The 12,711-nt window shown below is 36.3% G+C and overlaps 1 protein-coding gene across 4 annotated transcripts in view; it reads left to right on the forward strand.

Annotated features, from left to right (window-relative positions):
• The first annotated feature begins 2,600 nt into the window (after positions 1–2,600).
• Positions 2,601–12,711, forward strand: part of LOC106058303 (uncharacterized) — a 29,983-nt gene continuing 19,872 nt past the window's right edge. Inside the window, exons 1-3 of one of the 4 annotated variants that reach the window (XM_056006592.1) lie at positions 2,601–2,635; positions 9,560–9,714; positions 9,975–10,022. In XM_056006592.1, coding sequence (XP_055862567.1) covers positions 2,616–2,635; positions 9,560–9,714; positions 9,975–10,022 — 223 coding nt within the window. In that variant the 5' untranslated portion in view covers positions 2,601–2,615. Of the gene's footprint in view, positions 2,636–8,956; positions 9,042–9,137; positions 9,424–9,559; positions 9,715–9,974; positions 10,023–12,711 lie in introns of those variants that run through there. The other 3 variants (XM_013215696.2, XM_013215694.2, XM_013215695.2) reach the window with 3 other exon arrangements.

Genomic DNA, 12,711 nt, shown 5'->3' on the forward strand with positions numbered 1-12,711 from the left:
TTGACTTGTTCAAATGTTTTTTACATCGCAAACTTTAAGAAACAATACAAATATTAACAAATACTTTTAAATAAAAGCATATATGCATCAATTAGTTTGGATCAGTCATGTCATTAAATTTGTACTAAATCTATTCTAGACTAACCATAATAAATCTGTGTCATTACAAATATTTTAAACAATTGCTTTTACCTTTCTCAATACACTAACATTATCCTATCACTTGTCTGGACCAAATAGTAAAGGGGAGAGAAAAAGAAGAGTATCTGGGTAAATATTTCATTGATCGCTTTTTAAATGCATTGGTTAAAAAAAAAAATGAACGACATGAATTCGAACTCTAGGGCTATAGCCTCCTCAAGCCAATACACTAACCACTGTGCCAGGGAAGTGCTTATGTCGAACTCTAGGGCTAAAGCCTCCTCAAGCCAGGGAAGTGCTTATGTCGAACTCTAGGGCTATAGCCTCCTCAAGCCAACACACTAACCCGTGTGCCAGGGAAGTGCTTATGTCGAACTCTAGGGCTAAAGCCTCCTCAAGCCAATACACACTAACCACTGTGCCAGGGAAGTGCTTATGTCGAACTCTAGGGCTATAGCCTCCTCAAGCCAATACACACTAACCACTGTGCCAGGGAAGTGCTTATGTCGAACTCTATGGCTAAAGCCTCCTCAAGCCAATACACACTAACCACTGTGCCAGGGAAGTGCTTATGTCGAACTCTAGGGCTAAAGCCTCCTCAAGCCAATACACACTAACCACTGTGCCAGGGAAGTGCTTATGTCGAACTCTAGGGCTATAGCCTCCTCAAGCCAATACACACTAACCACTGTGCCAGGGAAGTGCTTATGTCGAACTCTAGGGCTAAAGCCTCCTCAAGCCAATACACACTAACCACTGTGCCAGGGAAGTGCTTATGTCGAACTCTAGGGCTATAGCCTCCTCAAGCCAATACACACTAACCACTGTGCCAGGGAAGTGCTTATGTCGAACTCTAGGGCTATAGCCTCCTCAAGCCAATACACACTAACCACTGTGCCAGGGAAGTGCTTATGTCGAACTCTAGGGCTATAGCCTCCTCAAGCCAATACACACTAACCACTGTGCCAGGGAAGTGCTTATGTCGAACTCTAGGGCTAAAGCCTCCTCAAGCCAATACACACTAACCACTGTGCCAGGGAAGTGCTTATGTCGAACTCTAGGGCTATAGCCTCCTCAAGCCAATACACACTAACCACTGTGCCAGGGAAGTGCTTATGTCGAACTCTAGGGCTATAGCCTCCTCAAGCCAATACACACTAACCACTGTGCCAGGGAAGTGCTTATGTCGAACTCTAGGGCTAAAGCCTCCTCAAGCCAATACACACTAACCACTGTGCCAGGGAAGTGCTTATGTCGAACTCTAGGGCTATAGCCTCCTCAAGGCAATACACACTAACCACTGTGCCAGGGAAGTGCTTATGTCGAACTCTAGGGCTAAAGCCTCCTCAAGCCAATACACACTAACCACTGTGCCAGGGAAGTGCTTATGTCGAACTCTAGGGCTATAGCCTCCTCAAGCCAATACACACTAACCACTGTGCCAGGGAAGTGCTTATGTCGAACTCTAGGGCTATAGCCTCCTCAAGCCAATACACACTAACCACTATGCCAGGGAAGTGCTTATGTCGAACTCTAGGGCTATAGCCTCCTCAAGCCAATACACTCTAACCACTGTGCCAGGGAAGTGCTTATGTCGAACTCTAGGGCTATAGCCTCCTCAAGCCAATACACACTAACCACTGTGTCAGGGAAGTGCTTATGTCGAACTCTAGGGCTATAGCCTCCTCAAGCCAATACACACTAACCACTATGCCAGGGAAGTGCTTATGTCGAACTCTAGGGCTATAGCCTCCTCAAGCCAATACACTCTAACCACTGTGCCAGGGAAGTGCTTATGTCGAACTCTAGGGCTATAGCCTCCTCAAGCCAATACACACTAACCACTGTGCCAGGGAAGTGCTTATGTCGAACTCTAGGGCTATAGCCTCCTCAAGCCAATACACACTAACCACTGTGTCAGGGAAGTGCTTATGTCGAACTCTAGGGCTATAGCCTCCTCAAGCCAATACACTAACCACTGTTCCAGGGAAGTGCTTATGTCGAACTCTAGGGCTATAGCCTCCTCAAGCCAATACACTAACCACTGTGCCAGGGAAGTGCTTATGAAACAGAACGTTAGTTTCAAACTTTTCTATCTACAGATTATAAAGGGGACTAATTCAACTTATACCACTACACCAGTCAAGTACAATTTCTTTCTCTTGTTCAAGATACCAAACAAACAATTACTTGTCAATAGTAAGGATCTGTCAGACTGTGTGCTGCAACCTGCCCAAGGATCACATGCTTCCAATTTTTTCCTCAGAGTTGAACTTTTCGCCCATGTTTGCGTTGAACCACGAAGACGATGAAGGTTTGGTTTCTGTTTTTCTTTCACGGGTCAACGAGCCCCCCCCCCCCCTTTCTCCTTGTGTGAATATATTCAAGTTGTGTAACGTACAATCAAGTCTGTGGAACACATGAATACGGAACAAAAGTAATTGGATAATGGTTTACCTTCAGAAGAAAGTGCAATGGAAAATCTGATCTCTAGGTAGAATGTGTGGTTTATGTCTCCATATTCTGACCGTGTTCTCTATTCTAAGTTAACATGAGTGAACTTACTGTGGACGTTAGAGACCCTCGAGTACAGATGATTGCGAATGAAATAACAAAGATTGGCCACGTTACATTACAAACAGTTCTATTCTTGTATAAGAAACTACACAATCACAAGGATGGATCTCAGTGCACAACATCTGACCATTCTGAATAGCGATAGATGTAGGCCTAGATACAAGAATGTGATTCCATTTCACCAGTAGGCCTATAATGTAGGCCCACACTGGAGGCTAATGCTTTGTAACTGTGTTGAGAAGGCTTTATGTCGATTCTTAGATAGAAGAAGGCTTTATGTCGATTCTAAGATAGAAGAAGGCTTGATGTCGATTCTAAGATAGAAGAAGGCTTTATGTCGATTCTTAGATAGAAGAAGGCTTTATGTAGATTCTTAGATAGAAGAAGGCTTTATGTCGATTCTTAGATAGAAGAAGGCTTTATGTCGATTCTTAGATAGAAGAAGGCTTTATGTCGATTCTAAGATAGAAGAAGGCTTTATGTCGATTCTTAGATAGAAGAAGGCTTTATGTCGATTCTAAGATAGAAGAAGGCTTTATGTCGATTCTTAGATAGAAGAAGGCTTTATCTCGATTCTTAGATAGAAGAAGGCTTTATGTCGATTCTTAGATAGAAGAAAGCTTTATGTAGATTCTTAGATAGAAAAAGGCTTTATGTAGATTCTTAGATAGAAGAAAGCTTTATGTAGATTCTTAGATAGAAGAAGGCTTTATGTCGATTCTTAGATAGAAGAAGGCTTTATGTAGATTCTTAGATAGAAGAAGGCTTTATGTCGATTCTTAGATAGAAGAAGGCTTTATGTCAATTCTTAGAAGAAGGCTTTATGTAGATTCTTAGATAGAAGAAGGCTTTATGTAGATTCTTAGATAGAAGAAGGCTTTATGTAGATTCTTAGATAGAAGAAGGCTTTATGTAGATTCTTAGATAGAAGAAGGCTTTATGTCGATTCTTAGATAGAAGAAGGCTTTATGTAGATTCTTAGATAGAAGAAGGCTTTATGTAGATTCTTAGATAGAAGAAGGCTTTATGTCGATTCTTAGATAGAAGAAGGCTTTATGTAGATTCTTAGATAGAAGAAGGCTTTATGTAGATTCTTAGATAGAAGAAGGCTTTATGTCGATTCTTAGATAGAAGAAGGCTTTATGTAGATTCTTAGATAGAAGAAGGCTTTATGTCGATTCTTAGATAGAAGAAGGCTTTATGTAGATTCTTAGATAGAAGAAGGCTTTATGTCGATTGTTAGATAGAAGAAGGCTTTATGTAGATTCTTAGATAGAAGAAGGCTTTATGTCGATTCTTAGATAGAAGAAGGAAGGCCTTATGTCAATTCTTAGATAGAAGAAGGCTTTATGTCGATTCTTAGATAGAAGAAGGCTTTATGTCGATTCTTAGAAGAAGGCTTTATGTCGATTCTTAGAAGAAGGCTTTATGTAGATTCTTAGATAGAAGAAGGCTTTATGTCGATTCTTAGATAGAAGAAGGCTTTATGTCGATTCTTAGATAGAAGAAGGCTTTATGTCGATTCTTAGATAGAAGAAAGCTTTATGTAGATTCTTAGATAGAAGAAAGCTTTATGTAGATTCTTAGATAGAAGAAGGCTTTATGTAGATTCTTAGATAGAAGAAAGCTTTATGTCGATTCTTAGATAGAAGAAGGCTTTATGTAGATTCTTAGATAGAAGAAAGCTTTATGTAGATTCTTAGATAGAAGAAGGCTTTATGTCGATTCTTAGATAGAAGAAGGCTTTATGTCGATTCTTAGATAGAAGAAGGCTTTATGTCGATTCTTAGATAGAAGAAGGCTTTATGTAGATTCTTAGATAGAAGAAGGCTTTATGTCGATTCTTAGATAGAAGAAGGCTTTATGTCGATTCTTAGATAGAAGAAAGCTTTATGTCGATTGTTAGATAGAAGAAGGCTTTATGTCGATTCTTAGATAGAAGAAGGCTTTATGTCGATTCTTAGATAGAAGAAAGCTTTATGTCGATTCTTAGATAGAAGAAGGCTTTATGTCGATTCTTAGATAGAAGAAGGCTTTATGTCGATTCTTAGATAGAAGAAGGCTTTATGTCGATTCTTAGATAGAAGAAGGCTTTATGTAGATTCTTAGATAGAAGAAGGCTTTATGTCGATTCTTAGAAGAAGGCTTTATGTCGATTCTTAGATAGAAGAAAGCTTTATGTCGATTGTTAGATAGAAGAAGGCTTTATGTCGATTCTTAGATAGAAGAAGGCTTTATGTCGATTCTTAGATAGAAGAAAGCTTTATGTCGATTCTTAGATAGAAGAAGGCTTTATGTCGATTCTTAGATAGAAGAAGGCTTTATGTCGATTTTTAGATAGAAGAAAGCTTTATGTCGATTGTTAGATAGAAGAAGGCTTTATGTCGATTGTTAGATAGAAGAAGGCTTTATGTCGATTCTTAGAAGAAGGCTTTATGTCGATTCTTAGATAGAAGAAAGCTTTATGTAGATTCTTAGATAGAAGAAAGCTTTATGTCGATTGTTAGATAGAAGAAGGCTTTATGTCGATTGTTAGATAGAAGAAGGCTTTATGTCGATTGTTAGATAGAAGAAGGCTTTATGTCGATTGTTAGATAGAAGAAAGCTTTATGTCGATTGTTAGATAGAAGAAGGCTTTATGTCGATTCTTAGATAGAAGAAAGCTTTATGTCGATTCTTAGAAGAAGGCTTTATGTCGATTCTTAGAAGAAGGCTTTATGTCGATTCTTAGATAGAAGAAAGCTTTATGTCGATTCTTAGATAGAAGAAAGCTTTATGTCGATTGTTAGATAGAAGAAGGCTTTATGTCGATTCTTAGATAGAAAAAAGCTTTATGTCGATTGTTAGATAGAAGAAAGCTTTATGTCGATTCTTAGAAGAAGGCTTTATGTCGATTCTTAGATAGAAGAAAGCTTTATGTCGATTGTTAGATAGAAGAAAGCTTTATGTCGATTCTTAGAAGAAGGCTTTATGTCGATTCTTATATAGAAGAAAGCTTTATGTCGATTCTTAGATAGAAGAAAGCTTTATGTCGATTCTTAGATAGAAGAAAGCTTTATGTCGATTCTTAGATAGAAGAAAGCTTTATGTCGATTCTTAGATAGAAGAAGGCTTTATGTCGATTCTTAGATAGAAGAAGGCTTTATGTCGATTGTTAGATAGAAGAAGGCTTTATGTCGATTGTTAGATAGAAGAAGGCTTTATGTCGATTCTTAGATAGAAGAAGGCTTTATGTCGATTCTTAGAAGAAGGCTTTATGTCGATTCTTAGATAGAAGAAAGCTTTATGTAGATTCTTAGATAGAAGAAAGCTTTATGTCGATTGTTAGATAGAAGAAGGCTTTATGTCGATTGTTAGATAGAAGAAAGCTTTATGTCGATTCTTAGATAGAAGAAGGCTTTATGTCGATTGTTAGATAGAAGAAGGCTTTATGTAGATTCTTAGATAGAAGAAGGCTTTATGTCGATTGTTAGATAGAAGAAAGCTTTATGTAGATTCTTAGATAGAAGAAAGCTTTATGTCGATTCTTAGATAGAAGAAGGCTTTATGTAGATTCTTAGATAGAAGAAGGCTTTATGTCGATTCTTAGATAGAAGAAGGCTTTATGTCGATTCTTAGATAGAAGAAGGCTTTATGTCGATTCTTAGATAGAAGAAAGCTTTATGTCGATTGTTAGATAGAAGAAGGCTTTATGTCGATTCTTAGATAGAAGAAGGCTTTATGTCGATTCTTAGATAGAAGAAAGCTTTATGTCGATTCTTAGATAGAAGAAGGCTTTATGTCGATTCTTAGATAGAAGAAGGCTTTATGTCGATTCTTAGATAGAAGAAAGCTTTATGTCGATTGTTAGATAGAAGAAGGCTTTATGTCGATTGTTAGATAGAAGAAGGCTTTATGTCGATTCTTAGAAGAAGGCTTTATGTCGATTCTTAGATAGAAGAAAGCTTTATGTAGATTCTTAGATAGAAGAAAGCTTTATGTCGATTGTTAGATAGAAGAAGGCTTTATGTCGATTGTTAGATAGAAGAAGGCTTTATGTCGATTGTTAGATAGAAGAAGGCTTTATGTCGATTGTTAGATAGAAGAAAGCTTTATGTCGATTGTTAGATAGAAGAAGGCTTTATGTCGATTCTTAGATAGAAGAAAGCTTTATGTCGATCCTTAGAAGAAGGCTTTATGTCGATTCTTAGAAGAAGGCTTTATGTCGATTCTTAGATAGAAGAAAGCTTTATGTCGATTCTTAGATAGAAGAAAGCTTTATGTCGATTGTTAGATAGAAGAAGGCTTTATGTCGATTCTTAGAAGAAGGCTTTATGTCGATTCTTAGATAGAAGAAAGCTTTATGTCGATTCTTAGATAGAAGAAAGCTTTATGTCGATTCTTAGATAGAAGAAAGCTTTATGTCGATTCTTAGATAGAAGAAGGCTTTATGTCGATTCTTAGATAGAAGAAGGCTTTATGTCGATTGTTAGATAGAAGAAGGCTTTATGTCGATTGTTAGATAGAAGAAGGCTTTATGTCGATTCTTAGATAGAAGAAGGCTTTATGTAGATTCTTAGAAGAAGGCTTTATGTCGATTCTTAGATAGAAGAAAGCTTTATGTAGATTCTTAGATAGAAGAAAGCTTTATGTCGATTGTTAGATAGAAGAAGGCTTTATGTCGATTGTTAGATAGAAGAAAGCTTTATGTCGATTCTTAGATAGAAGAAGGCTTTATGTCGATTGTTAGATAGAAGAAGGCTTTATGTAGATTCTTAGATAGAAGAAGGCTTTATGTCGATTGTTAGATAGAAGAAAGCTTTATGTAGATTCTTAGATAGAAAAAGGCTTTATGTAGATTCTTAGATAGAAGAAGGCTTTATGTAGATTCTTAGATAGAAGAAGGCTTTATGTCGATTCTTAGATAGAAGAAGGCTTTATGTCGATTGTTAGATAGAAGAAGGCTTTATGTCGATTCTTAGATAGAAGAAGGCTTTATGTCGATTGTTAGATAGAAGAAGGCTTTATGTCGATTCTTAGATAGAAGAAGGCTTTATGTCGATTCTTAGATAGAAGAAGGCTTTATGTCGATTGTTAGATAGAAGAAGGCTTTATGTCGATTGTTAGATAGAAGAAGGCTTTATGTCGATTGTTAGATAGAAGAAGGCTTTATGTCGATTCTTAGATAGAAGAAGGCTTTATGTCGATTGTTAGATAGAAGAAGGCTTTATGTCGATTGTTAGATAGAAGAAGGCTTTATGTCGATTGTTAGATAGAAGAAAGCTTTATGTCGATTCTTAGATAGAAGAAAGCTTTATGTCGATTCTTAGATAGAAGAAAGCTTTATGTCGATTCTTAGATAGAAGAAGGCTTTATGTCGATTCTTAGATAGAAGAAGGCTTTATGTCGATTCTTAGATAGAAGAAAGCTTTATGTCGATTGTTAGATAGAAGAAGGCTTTATGTCGATTGTTAGATAGAAGAAGGCTTTATGTCGATTGTTAGATAGAAGAAAGCTTTATGTCGATTGTTAGATAGAAGAAGGCTTTATGTCGATTGTTAGATAGAAGAAGGCTTTATGTCGATTGTTAGATAGAAGAAGGCTTTATGTAGATTCTTAGATAGAAGAAAGCTTTATGTCGATTCTTAGATAGAAGAAAGCTTTATGTCGATTCTTAGCTATAAGAAGGCTTTATGTCGTTTCTTAGATAGAAGAAGGCTTTATGTCGATTCTTAGAAGAAGGCTTTATGTAGATTCTTAGATAGAAGAAGGTTTTATGTAGATTCTTAGAAGAAGGCTTTATGTAGATCTAGATTCTTAATGTCGCAATGGAATAGTTTAATTATTTTTTGTTAAAGAAATATCAGGATTGTTGGCCTTTATTTTCTTTTCAACTAAAAATAGAATTTCAGATCTAAATTTAATCGCATAATTATATACATGTACTGTGAGGAATGCGATGTACTGAGATTTATACGTATCAGTTACTTTGCAACAAGATGATGGTTGTAAGCATTTAGGCCTATCTTGTATTATGAGCAATGGTATCCTATTTCTCTAACAACTTATGACTCCCATAACCCCTTGAAAGCACTGGGCTTTCTAGCGTCATAAATCTCCCGCTGTCACAGAGCCCGCGCTAAGTCCTGGGCTGTACCGCAGAGGTATCGCTTAATATGTTGCCCCCCCCCCCCCTCCTAATGTATTATATATTTAGAATTTGGTCACATTTTTGTTATATGCGGCATGACAACAGGGATATAGTACTTATGTGAAGACCTGTATCAATAGATCTTTGACTAAGCTTAAGTTGACGTCATACACTACTTACTATACATTGAAAGGTTGGGGGCAAACTGACGTCTGCTAATTTTAAAGTATAACTTTAAAAAAAAATGTCCTCGTCTTTTGTATTGAGAGCAATGCTTAACCTGACTAGTGACCAACTCCCAGATCTGTGTGACAAGACAAACACTGGACGTTGACTCGGGGAGTTGTGGTCTCAACGATTTCGTGCTGGACCAAGACAGTTCATCAATCTGACAACCTGACCAACATGTCTCACGTTGACTACAGGAAGTTGTGATGGTCTGACATAGGTCACATAGAGTGTCAATCAGCGGAAGTATAAATTGAGTTGCAGGGATTTGGGCCAAGCAACACAAGTGACTGATATAGAGTTTGTGTTCAAGTCTTAGATTAGGTAGGAGAGGTACAGATTGGAAAGTACGTTTGTCTAGTTCGAACTATTCCCTTTAGTTGAAGAAAAAACAAACAATTCACGACAGTTAAATAGAAAAAGAGAAGAGAGCTCGAAGTTTATTCTAATTGCTTAAAGTATCACAATTTATTTGTTTTTCAGGTTGAATTCCAACATGATCAATTCTTTAATTTTGCTAGCTTTTGGGCTTATGGTTAGTTCGGTTCTTTGTGACGTCACAGTGATCCGACCTCTCCCTCTAAGAGCCAGGGGAGTTTACGCAGGCAGGTATGGCGGTCCAGCTTACATAGGAGGAGGTATGTCATGGAGAAGATATTTTTAGGACCAGAAACTTTCAAATATCAATACTAACACAGAGTGAACTTTACTGTTCTTTTGTTTGCACCTATATTGCTTATCTTATCGTAATTAGGCGGAGGTGGACATTTATAGTCGAACAGAATTTGTTTGGACCAATAAAATTATCTTAAGTACGCTTAAATAATTTGTTTAAGAATACCAGACAAAAACCAAAGACTGCGTGTTGTGTATTGATCCTGTAACTTTTGTTTTTAAGACTGGGATGACAACGGCTATGTTTTAGCTGGAGATCATGGAATAAGAGGTAAGGCTATTCATGTGTATACTATTTCAACGATTTACTTTATAACTTTACCATTTTTAAAGGATTTGTATGTGTGTGAGTTGGCAAAGCCGATCCAATAATGCAATCGTTGTTTAGCATTAGTATATAGACTCATTTGTCGCTCAACACACTGGAGTTTGAACTAAGAAACATGCTCATTTTAACGATCAGCAAAAATTAATTAGAATCTTAGCCACCAAAACAATGTCATTAATGTTAGTTTAAAATAGAGATGAGAATATTCTGTTTATATAGTGGCAAAATTGTATATACTATTCACAAGACTTGAAATAATCAAAAAGCAAAGTATCTATTAGGTAGTACGTGTGTGTAAGTAGATCGAGAGTCTGACAATACATCTAGCTATGACATATTTAAGACCACGTAGTTCATGTACCTATCTACCAGCTGGATGCTTTGGGATAATATATATATAAAAAAAGACATAGGACAGAGAAGAACGGAGAAAGAAGGTTGACAGATCGTGTATGGTGCCCCAGCGGTCCAGCAAACCAAAGTATAGGGCAGGGGGTCGGCAACCTTTTGAGTCGGAAGAGCCAAAAATTACAATTTACAAAATTTCAACTTTTTTAAAGAGCCACAAGATTTTTTTTCTTCCAAACAATAAACTCGCATAAATAAAGTGTTTTGGTTGAAAAAACGAATCTATTTTTTCATAAGATGAAAAAAAATCAATTTATAATAGTCTTTTACACAACAAATTATATATACACTAACCTGTACTTTAATAACAAACAATTGAACAAACAAATTAAGTAGTAACTATGGCTTTGCATGGATTAAGAAAGTTTGGATAAATTTGGCTCATATCTTGTTTTTAGTTTCAAACACGACTCTAAATTTCATTTGCTAGTTGGCTTCTTACTTTATTTTAATTATATTTATGCAAGAGAACGCTTGCTCTCACGAATATGTCGATCAGACGATAGTCAGCTTTCCAAATGCCAACTTTTTCACCCGACTGTATCAATCTGGAAGACTATTCCAAGCGTCGAATATAAGTGCCTTATCTCGTGGCATTTCTTTAATTGCTGTCCACTTTTGTTGCGCTACATACATTTCTGGACCTTCAAATCTTCCAACCTGATTTTCAACTCTGTACATTATCCACTACACAAAACTTTACTTTTTAAATCGATCAGTAGCATGTCTAGAGATCCAGTTTCAATTCCAAATGTCTAGATGTGGATTTCGGTACTATTAATGTTGAGAATATTTTTTTTATAAATGCTACAGTCGTTTTGTTTGTTTTGAATTGTTTAAATCTGTCAATAAATTAATCTTAAATTTTTCTTCATAACTATCCTGAATTAACTCGGTTGCACTGGTTTTATCGCAATATTGCTTTTACAAATAGAAATTGAAGTAATTTACGCTTTGAATAATTTCTGCAAAAAGAATATTTTTTTCTTCAAAACAAACGAATTCTTCTACTAAAACATAGACTGGATATCCAGGGGGTCGGGATACTGAGTCTCCATTTCGTTTAACATTTAAACTGACGATGGTGGAGTGCTTCTGACAAGATACTGAGTCTCCATTTCGTTTAACATTTAAACTGACGATGGTAGAGTGCTTCTGACAAGATACTGTTAAAAATCTTGATTACCAAATACATGACCTCAACTATTTTCGCATGAAATGTTTGGACACAAAGCGCTTCTTGATGTATTATGCAGTGAGATGTAAGAATTTCGTGGTTTATTTTACGCCAAAGAATCGTAGTTGCCAACTTTTTTTCTGTCATACTTCTGGCTCCATCAGTTGCTATTGAAACGATTTTATTTATATTCATTATATTGTCTTCAAGGTATTTTTGCACGACATTAGCTGTATCTTCTCCTCTAGTTTGTCACGACATTAGCTGTATCTTCTCCTCTAGTTTGTCACGAGAGCGGAAGCAATCCTAGAAGTTCTTCTTTTGGATCTTAGGAAGACATAAATGACAAAAAGGTCAACTTGTGCAGTGTCTTTTATGTCGCAAGACTCATTTATATCAAGTGATAAGGTAGAAGAAAGTTGAACATCTTCCACTTGCAAATATGTTACATTTCAAGACATGTGGGAAGGGTGCGCTGAAAAGCGAGTGACCGAGAGATAGAATCGAATCAGAATGATTTTTTAATGTTTTTTTTTTAGATAAAATAAATAATATTTGCACATGGAACTAAAGAGCCGCAGCTTAGCATCCAAAGAGCCGCATGTGGCTCGCGAGCCGCAGGTTGCCGACCCCTGGTATAGGGGAAAGTGAGTATGAAATGATATGTGAACCTGGCCTAACTGATGTCTTATTGTGAATATCCAATTGCTTTGTAAATGGTCAATCTCTAATTCCTTAGAAAAAAAAAATTGTTCCTTTAGTTCAGTGTTCTATGACCAAATTTGAACATTGTAGTTCACGCGATAATATGCAAAATTACTTATAAATTGTAGTTTTAAATTATGTCCAACTTATATCCATACTAAATATATCTTTTCTCTTTGAAAAAAAAGTAAACATTTTTTTGTGTGTAAATGTAGTAAATAGTATGACAGAACTTACTTAATTTAGCAATAAAAATGTAAAAAAAAATATTTGACAAAAAATCAAAACCCGTTTACATAAATGTGTTTATAGTGTGGTCTCCCCTACTAAGAATCTCCAGTG

Source organism: Biomphalaria glabrata, chromosome 1, assembly GCF_947242115.1.
Source record: "Biomphalaria glabrata chromosome 1, xgBioGlab47.1, whole genome shotgun sequence".
NCBI classification, from domain to species: Eukaryota; Metazoa; Mollusca; class Gastropoda; family Planorbidae; genus Biomphalaria; species Biomphalaria glabrata.